Source organism: Toxotes jaculatrix, chromosome 7, assembly GCF_017976425.1.
Source record: "Toxotes jaculatrix isolate fToxJac2 chromosome 7, fToxJac2.pri, whole genome shotgun sequence".
Lineage (NCBI taxonomy): Eukaryota > Metazoa > Chordata > Actinopteri > Toxotidae > Toxotes > Toxotes jaculatrix.
The window spans coordinates 1909064-1922890 of record NC_054400.1 but is presented as its reverse complement, the minus strand read 5'-3'; the positions used below and the strand labels follow the sequence as shown (position 1 = coordinate 1922890).

The 13827-nt window shown below is 43.7% G+C and overlaps 1 protein-coding gene across 1 annotated transcript in view; it reads right to left on the bottom strand.

Moving 5' to 3' along the window:
* The window catches only part of fras1 (Fraser extracellular matrix complex subunit 1), a 183316-nt gene extending 170998 nt beyond the window's left edge, over positions 1-12318 (bottom strand). The window contains exons 1-2 of the mRNA XM_041042921.1: positions 11720-12318; positions 7333-7364 (exon numbers count right to left, since the gene is read on the bottom strand). Of these exons, the coding sequence (XP_040898855.1) occupies positions 7333-7364; positions 11720-11807 (120 nt within the window). The 5' untranslated portion in view covers positions 11808-12318. The remainder of the gene's footprint in view (positions 1-7332; positions 7365-11719) is intronic.
* Positions 12319-13827: the final 1509 nt, after the last annotated feature.

Here is a 13827-nt window from a genome sequence, read left to right as displayed (position 1 = left end):
AGCCTTTATCCTGGACCTGACTCGAGCAGTGGCAGCGGTTGAAGACGCAGCACAACACGTCCCAGGCTGAACCTAAACTCGGGCTTCAAGTTGTTTTTTGATGTCATGTTGACGCTGAGCATCAAAAGCAAACTAAGGTAGGAAAAGGAAATCAATCAACAAAGACTCTGAATTTCCACCCACAGCACAAAGCTAATGCAACATTTTCAGGCATCGGGCGTCATGAAGCTGGAGCTGAGTACACAGACCTTTAATAAAATTCCAAATAAAATATTGTAATGCAGCAAAGTGATCAGTTCATCAGAGTCAGACGTTCTGAACTGTTCATCGAGTTTCGTTTGCAGCCTTCGCTCCCTCCCCTCTCCTCTGTCAGGTGACCCTACCTGTCCAGAATTTCTTTTCAGGCTGAAGGAAGAAAACGCTGACACTGACTTTCTCCTATCTCACAGGACCAAGGTGAAGTCGGGTCCCTGCTGTCAGACGTCCTCCCTCCTGCCTTTATCCGTTGTCCCGGACTGTCAGGTTTTTCTCCTCTTTCTGTTTTCCTCTTTTTCTCCTTCAGTAGTTTCTTCCAGTTTTGGTCTTTTTCTGTTCTCCTGCTCTGCGCTCCCTCCTGCAGCCTTGAAATGTGCCTGTGGTGCATGTCTCATCCCTCGGGGGGGGGACATGAGGTCTGATTTGGCTTTTCCTCTGATCACACGGGTGGTTTGGAGCCCCGCGGACAAACACCAGCAGGAACACCAGTCAGAGGCGAATCAGTCGTCACAAAGGAATTATCACTACAGCCTGAGCGCTAATCCACCGAGGAGCCTTGGAAAAGGCATTTTTCACTAATATACATATTCTGTCCAACAGCAGTCAGATCCTATTAGTGCTTCTAATGTCATACTTCACCACCAAACCCCATTGGGTACAGTTTCGATAGATATGAATACCCGTGCTGAGGATATTACCCCTCGGCGCAGAGGGAGTCAGAGATGGGCTCTTTGAAAAGAGCCTTCACTGTGCTCGGCTTTTAATTTCAGTTTGAGATGAATTCATCAAACTCAAGTTGCAAAGCGTGTCGGGCAGCAGCAGCAATCAGACGCACTGCTGAAACTGTTTTTCTGATGGTGACTACAAATGTTCTGCAAAGCTGTTTTCCTCAGAGATCACCTCGATGCCCTGCAGCCACACCGGGGCTGTAATCGATCGCACACAATCATACAGAACGTTGTCCACATGTACATGACCAAACGCACTTCCTTGCTTCCGTCATTTACCAACAAAAACCACTGATAATGACCCTGCGAGGCGAATCCCTCATGTTGTGCACGGACACAGGGATAAACTGCTGCGAGTCATTGATCGACAAATAAACACATAACTTTCACTCGCTTCCACAATTTCATTGCAAAAAAAAAAAAAATCACAACATGCATCACATTTTTTTAAAAGCTGCCATGAAATGATTTATCAGGCATTTTAGGCCCCAACTTTCACTGTTTAACCACCGTTCTACATCAGTGCTCCAGGTATTTTAATGCTGCAGCACTGACGCTTCACGCCTTGTTAACAGTTAACTCTCACTAATGAAACTAAACTAATCATGTGTTAAACTCACTACAAACACACTTAAAAGCTGAGGGATAATTGCTCATGGAGAGAGAGAGAGAGAGAGAGAGAGAGAGAGAGACACGGGGGATGACATGCAACAAACTTCCTGGGGCAAACACAAACGAGTGGCGCTGTGATTACGTGACCAGAGTCTCAAACCCTCGGGACACCAGGACTCAGCCTGTGTGTTACTTTTATGATCGGGGCACCTCTTTACGTGTTCTCACTTACATGTTTATTATCAGCTCATTTATATGTTGCAGCCGTTTCAGTAAATGGAAATGACATAGGATCGTTTTGCTCAACACGCCATACACATGTACACATGAGAACTGTGTTTAAGGCACTTCAGAGAGATCACAGTGGTTTAAAGAGGCAAAGCAGCAGAATTCATTACCTTTTCTGGTTCACCATACTGTAAACACTGTACTGTAGGTGTGAAGTGATGCGTGTATAACTGACAATGTGGTCATGAGCTCAGCGGCTCTGAAAGTCAAAGACAGAGCTCTTTGGATCAGAGCTTCTCAGCGACTCGGCTACAAGATTTTCCCCTCGACCACACACGCAGCAGTTACTGTACATGTGCTCACCCTGAATGACTCAATGACACGTTTAGCAACAACAAATCTGCTGTTATTGTAACGAGAACGAACGAACTGACTCTGGAAAGCTGCAGTGATCAAATGGTTTGGACAAACACATTAAGCTACACACACACTGGATGGGTTGACACGAGGATCCCAGTTCTGATCGGATTTCTGGAGCAATGTGTTGCACATGTAAACACGTCATCCTAGTTTTGAGCAACGTGGACATGCTAGCTGGCATTCAGCGGTACAAACCAGGAATCTGAGGTATGTAAACTCCTTCACCAGGTTTCTGGCAATTCTCTGTTTCCAGGTGCATCTTCAGCTCAAGTCACGGTCTGTAATACAAACTATCATTGGTAAAAAGCCTCATTTTCTCTCCATTACTGAAGGTCTGATGGGTGGAGAGGACAAATCCAGCAACACACAACCAGAACCCAGACTGCGTCCACTCTCAGCTGTTAGCACAGTGATAAGACGCTAAGATTCAGGGATCAGGACCCTGTACACAGACCATCAGAAACCTGGGTCTGGCTATAATCAACTGTAAACAGGGGTATGAATAAACACCATACTCTGACTGAGAGCAGCCTAAGACTCAAAACCAGACACTAATGTGTGTGTGTGTGTGTGTGTGAACACACTCACTCTTCACTTGTGTTCAGGTTAATGCTCGGTTTAATCTCAGCGCTGCCGCTTTGTAAACCTTGGCGTTTCTGCCCAGACCCCCGTCCTGACGGCACTATTCCCAAGATGCCCTACATTTTGATTCCTACAGGAACAGCAACTTGCAATGCCAGGAATTCAAGCCTTGAGGGGCAGGTGATATATTTGGACGCGGTGCTGCATGTTGCCGAGCCCTGCTGTCCTTCACCGCGGGCTATATGCCGTATATCAGCAGCATGTCGTGCCTGGTGGCACACTGCCACGCTGAAATAAGTCTGGGGTTATTTAAATCTGTCAGGACGCATGTAGTACACGTTACCCACAGTCTCCTGAGCGTCGCTCTGTGCAGCCACTGCTGATTATAAAGAACCTGTTCGGAGGGAGATAGAACATTTACCCCGGTGCTTCAGAGCATTTTTGAGCTTCTGATGCTTTCTACTGTTCTTTCACTGGATTTTAGAGCTAATCTGGGCACTTTTTATTTCAGTGACAGCTGTTTTTAACCGTTTAGAAGATTAAGATTTTACAAAAACACGAGATAAGATCATAATGAACTGCAAACTTTTCAGGAACTAAAAAGAAACCTGTTTTAGTTTGACAAAAGAAGTTCATTTTAGACATTATCTACAGAGATTCACCGGCCTGCTTCAGGGACTTCAACATCTTTGAAGACATCAGCTCGGACTCGGAATTGTTAGTTGATAATTCAGACACTGAATTTGGAAAGGCTGTGTGTCTGTCAGCGTAACATCAAACTGAGGGGCAGAAAAAATGTCTGCAATTTCATCACCTCAAAAAGTTGCTCAGTGTGCTCAACCTCCCCACCGGAGGCCATGTTTACTGTGTGATGTAAGCGTCGAAGCTGACAAGATCAGGATGTTTAGGATGATCAGAGGGTGACGTCACTGACGTCAGACCTCTGCGGACGTCCAGACGATCCAGGCTCAACCCTCTGACTCATCAGGTTACGGGACTGTTGAATGAGAAGGTCTGATCAATGCAAACCGCTTCAGCCGTGGGAACCAGACTCTGAAAGTGAAGACTCGCTCTTCTGTGTCTATATCTCACTGAGGAAAATCTCCATTGAAAACCCCAGAGATGAAAATCAAGGGTGATGAGCAGTTCTTTAAAAGAACACAAAGAAAATGTGATGCAGTTTTATCTTCACGCAGCTGTGCTCAGGCCGGCGCCTCCATCATTCAGAATGCAGAGCAGACAGATTTCTCCCGGACCAGCTGCTGTCTGACGTTCCGTTTAAGGTACGGCACTGTTTGATTAATTGCCCAAACATTTAACAACATACCTGTTGAACGATCACACAGATTTCTGGCATCAGAAATTTTGACTGGCTGCCGTGGAGCTTGAGCAGTTCCCTGATCTGATTTCCCACTTGGCTGCTGTCAGGAGATCCATTCTAAATGTGCTTACTTTCATTTTATTCCAGCAGAAATGTAGTAACTGTATACTTCACTGCATTAGTGATCGAAGACACAGTCACAGTCAGTCTTGACTCCACCTGTTCCATTTTTACTTTCCCTGTCTTTGTCACGCACATGCAAACATCTAAAAAGCCAACCAGACACCGAGTTACTCCTGAGCACGGCTAAACAAATCAGCGTTCTCCGGGAGAAATCTACCATCAGCTACAAAAACCAGGATTCCTGTTTCAAAGATCAGGTTACTGGAGGAAGCTCATGACAACCTCGTACATACAAATGCACTGATTGTGAAAAAGGAATCTGTAACTTCTCAGCAAAGAGCCAAGCAACTCCAGAGTGATCCAACTGTGTAGTGTGAGTATAGAAGTTGAGCAGAGACGGTGAATGAAACAAGTAGAGTGAGTGACAGCAACATCACAGTGTTTGCTCAGCAGTTCATCAGGTGAACGTGTCAATTTTCACTTTAACCGTGAAAACCTGTGTCCACGGTTTTTACACACTACAGAGAAAAAGCATGATGATTTTTAAATTGCCTTAGAAAAGTATGGGAACATGCTGTTTTGTTGCACTAATATACACAGACTATGGATTTAAAAGGGTGATCTTTGTTCATGTTTGTGAGGTAATTTAATTTTTGACAAAAATAAAGCTATAAAACACTAAATCTAATCAAATAAGAGAAATTAAAGTCTGGAAAACGGAGAAAGAGGAAACTGCTCGTGTGTGAAAAGCTGTTTTGTCTTCTGATTATTTTCACCACAGACCTAAACCACACACAGAGGCCTGAAGGCTTCGACTCAGACCTGAACTTTAATCTGTTTTTTTTTTTTTCTCCATTTGTTCTCCCCACCACTCCAGGTGTTGGGGGGGAGGTTCTTCACTTTGAACTCCAGAGGGGCCTTTTCCCAGCTGTGTCCAAACATGCTGGGACGTCCCACCTGTCTCCCTGCCCTCTCCTTTTTCCCACAATCCCTGTCCTCCTCCTCCTCCTCCTCCTCCTCCGCCTCCTTTTCCCTTCTCCTCCACCACCACTCTCCCTCCCCCTCTTCCCTCCTAAAAACACTGACTGAACCATTTCTGTCTTTACATCCTTGTTCCAACAATTATCCCCCTTCAAAGCCGAGGGAAAAGTAACACAGGGTGGCAGGATGTGTTCCTGTGCCTTTACAGGATTGGAGGTAGTTGTAGGTATGTTACTGCTCGCTGTTCTGAGCTTTACTGTAATTATGCTGATAACACAGCAGGAACGAAGCAGGAGTTCGTCATTATTCTGCCTGGGAACCACAACTCCGCCGCTGAGAACCATGTTTAAGGCATTTTAACAGAGATTACCAGTTGTTGCAAGACACAAGTGGTGTTTTTCTAAAGTGCACAGCAGCCAGTTTCATTCCTTTTTACTTGGGTTTGACCAATAAGAGGAGACAGAGATATCTTAAGGCTGAATTATCCCAAAGTACATCCTGTGCTGATGTTGAATGTTTTAAACTTTTGTCTTTTACCCTCCCTAAGATGGAAAATTTTCTGAAACTGCTTTCAGACCCTCACTGGGTACAAAGACTCTCCACTTAAACCTGGCTGATAAATTTCTTTGAAGATTTCGGGAGCTCTTTGAGGCAAAGTGACCGACCATCATGCTTCCTTTGTGATGGGGAAACTCAAAAATAATTAACTTAAAAAAAAAAGAGAGAGATGGGTAAAACTCACTTAATAAATAAAACGTTCAAAGAGAATCATAGTTTCACAGTAGACTTCACAGAGTCTTTTTATGTGGCTGTGTTCAGAGAGAAGGTACCACCTCACCGGCGAGAGATGACATGACTGGTTGACGGCTGATACTGAACAGTTAACAGTCCATATTAAACATCAAACAGTAAATTTGTAAACTGCAGATGAAAGGTGCGTTAAACTTTTGTTAGGATAAATGGAAAATTTCTTTTGATTTCTTTCTGCACATGCTCTCTTCAGGAATGTCCTCAATATATTTTGTCAAAGCACTGTAACTCTGAAGAAGGTAAAATCTTAATTCTACCTCAAACAGCTTCTTTTCGCCCGTTTCCTGTTTCAACATCGACACTGACCACAAAACCAGGTCCACAAAGACCTGCACAGGGTCCTGACCTCGACCCCATCCAACACCTTTGGGATGAACTGGGACAGAAGTCAGGCCCAACATCAGTGCTGGGCCTCTAATGCTCTTGTGAATGGGTGCAAATCCCTGCAGCCAGGTTCCAAAGTGAGGAGGCTGTTCCAGCAGCAGAGTAATGTCCATGGTTTTGGAATGAAATGTCCAACAATCACACTGTAATGTTCAGGTGTCTACATACTTTTACCCACAGAAAGTGAAAACGCCTGGAAGTTCGACTCACTGTGCTGACTTTGTGTCTTAAAATCACAGAGATTGTGTTAGTGGGCAGGCCCCGGCCGCCTACGCAGGGGAACAAGGCGACTTCTCCGTGCGTCGGTGCCTCGAGCCAAACACGACAACTTCAAACATTAAAATGAGTCTCAAGCCAGGAGATGAGTATCCAGCAGCAGAGATTAAAGAATATAAAACAAAAGCACATCTCACAGCGAAACCTTGGCTGTTCGCCAATACCCAGCTGAACCATGGGAATACAGCTCATCACAAACTTCTTTCAAACTTTGAAAAGAGCCTAACCTTCAATCAGCAGAGCAGCGGGAGTCGCCGGCTCTCCTTTTAGCAGTTGGGCCTGCCGCCGAGCCGCATCATGCTCTCTCATCGCCATTATCATCCACGAAGTCAGTATCCGGCATGCATTATAGATGAGACGCATCTTCTCGACTACATCTCAGGCAACAGAGGATGTGCACCAATCCCTACTGATAGTACATACGCCTTTTACCACCTATCTCAGCACATATACACACTTAACAGCTTCAGCTGTCACTCATACTAACCTGGTAATGTCCTGCTGAATAATACATAAGCAAATCCCCATCAGACCCTTAATTCTGTGAGAGGACAGGGAGGAAATTTTAAACTCTGGAGGTAAAACAGCACAAAGAAGGGTGGGTGCACCTACCGCATGCAGCGATCCCTCGTAGATACAAGCTCCTGGGATGGACAGAAGAGAGCAGGAGAGAAAGAAAGAGAACATTAGCATTAGAGAGTCCAGTCATGATCACACCTTTGGAATTGATATGTCATGGAACCGTTTTTTCTTGGGGATTATGTAAATCTGTCTTTATAATTCCTGCAGACGCTCGGGTCAAACAGCAGATCAGCCTAACGACGGATGAGGAATCAATTCCCTTCAAACTGTAAGACGTGAGTTTCCGTTAGCCCCCGCGTCTCATGAGTGTCGGTGCCGCGCACTGTCAAACTCTGAAAGAGGTCGGGACACCTGTCACACAGGACGCGCCGCAGGAAGTCAGATACGTAAACCGACCTCACAGCGGGAGAATAATCCAGAAACAAATATTCCGAATAAGCCATGAAATTAGCTTTAAAGGTCTCCTATTACAGGAGACCTTCACTGACACTCATGTTGGCTTTTAACTAACAGAAGTATCATAATAAAAGTATTTACCATCAAATGACGGAGGCATATCTGAGCAGGTGCATGTTCACATGGATTTTTACAAGCTAATCAACAATGCTAACTAGCATTTTGCTATAAACTCCCACAAAACTACCAGTAATTCACCTAAAAACACCAACATTTAGTGTCTTCATTTCATAATGGTGGATAAACTGCACCCTTCACCTTAGAGTGTCTGAATCCTGAGCACTGGCCGCTGGCCTGGGAGTCTAAAAGACAGAAAACGTGCCATCTTTAAACTGCAGGACGCTGCTGATTGTCTCTGCTAAACGTTAAGAAAACACACATGGATGGACGAATGGATGGACGGACGGACAGACACGCGCCTCAGCCTCGCACAACCAGACCTGAGGAATCTGAGACGCCTCAGGACAAAGTACAGCAAGAGGTTAACATTTACTACAATGACCCAGATGGGGAAAAAAGCGTACAGTTACAGTTGTATTTCCATACACGACGCCCGAGGGCGAGTCTCTCTGTGCTGCTGCTTCATGCTCTTTATCTCTCTGTATGGGAGAAAGTGTTGGCTGCAAAACATTATCTGGCAGTTTAATCAGTTCGGCACAGATATACAGCAGTGGTTTACGTTGCACTTGTGCTGCTAAAGGAAACTGTTTCCAGAAGCCAATCAACAGTTCAGATTTTAAACAATTTCTAATTACAGTCGGTTTGACTCAGACATTAAATAACACATCAAATAGGTGAGGCTTTAAGTGGTTGTGTCTTTCTGTCAGAGTATGAATTCCATTTTATCCCGTTTGCAGATTTTGTTTATGCAAATATGCGAGAACAGATTTCTGGCACTTCACCTACTTCCAAAGTGCACGGAAATTACAGGCAAAAAAAAAAAAAAGTATTTTTGTAAATAGCATAAAATTATTCGACTTAATTCCACACACATATTTAAAAAGGCTAAAAGGCATTGTTGTGGTTTGAAACTTTCAGTTTTACTTTAAAACTATCATTTGTGAGTAAAACTGAATAGTTTCAACTCTGGCCTTTTTCTGGAGGAACTTTACTCTTATTCCACATTTTCCCTTTTGTTTTGGATGTGGTACAGTTTGGGGAGGATTTCCAGAAAATTCTAAAAACGCGTAAATTCTGAATGGAGGTTTGGTGGAAGCGGTGGAAGGTCGCGGAGGATTAGAGAAGTTTGAGATAAGAAATGTTGCTCATGTTTGTGCTTTAAAGCCATTTTCACATGGTGATTCTTTAATCAACAGAATCCTGAGACATCAGAAGCTGCTTTCTTGTGATCAGGCTTTGAACATCTCATCAGCTCAGGACAATCGTGGTTTCATCTCATGGTTGTTCCTCTCAGACCTCAGAGAAAGATGCACTGAAGGACAGATCACCACAGATCATTAATGAGGCCTTTCAGATCAACATTTTATATCTCCAGAGTTTGATAATGAAGTTGTGATCACAAGAGAACAGTTTGATATCTCAACATAACAAGATATTTAAATCATAAAAGATACTATGCCTAGTAATTATAAACCATGGCAACTCTCGGCTTCCGTGGAGAACAGAGCAGAAAACTTTTTGCAAACCCCGAACGTGAACCGTTTTTACTGCAATCACCCATAAATGCTGCCTTTCTCTGCCTTAAACTCACAGTCAAACATTCATCTGACAGGGTTTTTGAAAGAGTCGCCTCCACCTGAGAGAGGTTTTTGCTCAGAACCTTCACTCAGAAACAGTCCGATTTATCCCAGCGGGAACTGATGTGGTGATCTGCAGGCGAAACAACATGCAAACCTTTAAATCTGAGCTACATTTTATCTAAGTGAAAGTTTTTATGGTTGTTGACACAGTTTTTAAGGGATTGTATCTGAACTTGTAGACAGCACATGCTTTGGATTGAAATATAGTCATCTAAACGCTTTCATAAGTTTTATGTTTCCTGAACATTTAAAACATCTTATTTAGTCCAAATTTAACTGGAAGTCTTGAAACCTTTGGATCTGCTAATTCTGAAAGCAATGCACCATGGGACAGAAGTGTCTTCAAACTTCAAAGCCAATTTAAGAAAGTCTCATTCACTGTTTCTTGCCTCACAAATAAAGCGTGCAGGCCGTCGCTATCAATAAAACAGCAATCTCCTGTGTGAGTGAGACTGTAATCTGGTTGGTCATGGACAATAAATCTGTAGAAAATCACATTCAACCTACAATAAAGTCCTCTCCTCATCTCAGCATCTGTCAGATCCACCGAGCAGAACTTAATGTCAGTAACATTTCAACTTTTATAACTGCTCTGCTCTGCTTGCCAACGCCAACATGCTCTGGTTTCAGCGGAAGGAGGCGAAGGAGGATCTTACTTTATAAAACTTTGAATTTTATTGAGACAAGTGCTGCCAAGCAGGTTGGATGCATGCCGAGATGAAGAGAGGATGCTAATGATTTTGGTTAAAAAAAATCTGAAGTCAGGTTCTGCTGCTGCATGTGAGCAGAGAAACTTCCACCTGCCAGATTCCAAACTTGCAGCCTGACTCTTTCCCACTGCTGCCAGGCTGTAATATGAACAAGCCTGAGTCTGATTTGAGGAGTGAAGCGAAACCTTGAACGGGTCAGTTCAGTAACAGCTGCACACACCTGCTTTAAATTCTGCTCCTGACAATCGTGTGCATTATGGCTCCACTGAAGGGAACACTGTAGCTGTGCACGGGCAGACCTTTCAGATTCAATGCAGAGTTATGAATATTTAAACGGCAGAGAGGCCACGAGCAGGATCGATTTCAAAGACGTGTTTAGATATTTAAGAAAGGAAGAGTGCATGACAGGTCAGCTCCGACAAGTTTACTTCACGTGTTGCTTTTTCATTCAGATTCCTTCACAGTTTGTTGAATGATGCTGTGAGCGCCTGCAGAGTTATTATCCACGAAACAGATTATGGTCTCACTCACCCAGGAGATTATTTGGGGTGATAATTACAGCCTGAAGACTTTATTTATGAGGCAGGTTCCTGAGTTTATTCCAGCTGGCTCTTCTTTGAATCTCACCAACAACTGATCGGGTGATGTCCAAATCAAAAGATGCAAAGACTTCATGTTAAATTTGGTCTAAGTTTTAATGCCCAGATACACACAACTGTTGTTCCAACAGCTTTTCAGTGGCTGTATTTCAGGGTCAAGCAGGTCCTAAGTCCAGGCTGAGTTATAGTCAGTGAAATGCTGCTAAAACAACATATGTCGCCTTAAAAACCTTCTTTTCACCTGAAAATCAATGCTTCCTGTGACGGGAACACGATTAGAGCACAGATTTGACTGGGTGCTGCTTTCTCAGCATCATAAACAGTTAAATGTCCACTCCATGATGAGGTTCATCCCAGCTGCAGGATGCTCATTCACAAATCCCATCAAATGAATGTTTGTAGGATATGAAAGAGCTTACTTTAAATTCACCGCCTTTCTTTTCCGGGAAACAAGCAAAGCAAATCATCATGGAACTGGAATCACACAAACTTCTCTCTTAAATCTCTGCTCTCACCCTGGGAAACAACAGCCTGCTCAGGGGATCCAAAAGCAGGGTCCTGGCCCCCTCCAGGGCTCCCTGGGGGAGCTCCAGGAGGTCCTCAGCAACTTGAGGAATAAATTACGTCCACTGTTGCCTGGATTGATGCAAACTGTTCCAAATAGAAAGTGAGGCGACAATTGTGGCCACAACTTTCACAACCCTGCAAGACTTCATGTTCAGACCAGACAGATTTTTGATTCACTGCTGAAAAAGTAGCCAGCGTGGAAATGATCTGATCAGATTTTGGGTCTGTGGTTCTAATGTGAGTGTGCACGGTGGTCCCTGATAACCCCTGACCTACATAACAGCCCGAACAACTGGTTGGGTTAAAAGAGACCAAAAATACCAACCATGTATCCCCCGGGGGGCGGTGAGGATCCCAGCCAGAGCACCAACAAATATCCACCATCCAGCCATGGTCGCGGCCGAAAAGGGCATTAAATCCAAATCCAGTCAGGAGGGAAAACGCGCGATGTTTGTTTTTATATCTTCAGCTCAACTGAAAGCAGTTCTCTGTGGACATTATTGATGTTCCGACGTAGGAGAAAACCACCAGGAAAGATCCAGGAACCTTTGAAAGGAGCGGGAGCGGAGCGGAGAGACGGAGCGCACCGGGTCCGACTCCACAGCGCTGCGCTCCGGTCTGGAATGCAGCGCAGTCCCGAAACCCGGAGAAGTATCCACCTCTTGTTTCTCCGCCTGCTCACTGCTCTGCCGTTCGGGCGCAAAACTCTGCCAAAAAAAAATCCCAAGATGCAAGGTGGATTGCTTCCTCCCCAGCAGCAGCAGAAGCAGCAGCCGGGACGCTTTTAAAAGCCGAGGCGCATGACGACGAGAGCCGGAGAGGCGGGCGGACTTTCTGCGCTCCTGCAGCGAACGTTGCGCGATGTTTGAACTCACTTCTGGCGGCGCAGCGCTCTTCTTCTTCTTCTTCTCCTCCTCCACCCGAGCCCCCCACTCCCTCCTCTTCTTCTTCTTCTTTTTCTTGTTCGTCCTCCCTTTCTCTCTCCAGGAGGACGTCCCACCTCTCCTCTGCTGCCCCCGCTCTCCTCCCCCCTCCACCTCCACCACCCACCTCGCAGACACCGTAATCTTCCCTGGTGGGGACTCTGCTCCCCGGGGATTAAAACATTTTTATTTTTTATTTTTTTGGAGGGGAACGAGGTGATGAATGGATATAAAGGAGATCATCAGGATGATTCATCATTTTAATCCCATTTACGGCAGGAAATCCCAGGTTAACAAAAATAATAGCTGAGTGTTTTTTCCACATTGTCTCTGCTGTGCTCTGTGGAGTTTGTTCTCACTTTAACTCATTTAAACATAACTTTATCACCTGTGGTGTCCTTATTAATTTTCCTGTTATATTACTACAGGGGCTTCTGGTGTGCCTGTGGTGCTCAATATTCACTATTTAAGTTTTTATGGCGTGTTTATAGTGACCTTAACACATTTAATGGTGTTTCATCCCCTGTTATACCATTATTAGTCTCTTAAAGGGAGTTTTGGTGACTTTATCCCACTTAATGGCATTTAATCCCTCAGGATTGTCCTTATTATTTTCTTATCCTAGTCCTACTTATATGTCCAAATGCCTAGTGAGTTTAAAAGGACCGTACAGCCCTCTACGGCACTTTAAGCGTGATATGTTGCACTTCTATAAAAACTGTGTCCATACCAACAGGTCACAAGATGACTGGCAGGGTGGGAAACAAGAAAAAAAAAATAAAATTATGTTTATTTTCATTATTATTATTGTGGATATTTTTGTAAAACGTGAACCAAACGTTGAACCAGTTTACTGTGACTTTAACACATTTAAACATGTTTTATCACCTACTGTTTCAGTGTAATTTCCATTTTATGTTGTTAGAGCCACAGTATCCAACCCCTCGGTTCTTCAGGTGGGATATATTTTGTTTATATTCTGAGGTGTCACTTTAACAAGGCTACCGGGACGTTGTAGGGTTTTTATAGTGAACTGATAGTGTTTTTTTCTGGCATTAAGTATCACCATAAACATCCAGGACTAATTATTTTTCATTAATTGAAGCTGCACAGTCTGTAAAAGTGAAAATAAACAAGTTTCAGCTGCTGTCGCTTTAATATACTTAAACATGCTTTTATCACTTACTTTATCAGGATAATATTCATATTATGACATTAAGCATTGGACTCTATGGTACCTTAGATGTGATATGTTGAATTTATAAAGTATCACTTTAACAACGCTAGAGGGACTTTAGTGATCTAATGGTAGTGCTTTTAACATCCCAAAATAATTATTTTCATTTATAGTAGCTGCATCGTCTGAGTGAAAACACTGAAGTGAACACATTTGTGAGAAACTGATAAAGGGTTTTTACGATACCTTTACTTATTGTTATATATTGTGTCACTGAAATGTGTTAGTTTTGTGTGATATGAGCTCTGAAGTGTGTCTAAGGTGGCAAGGTTA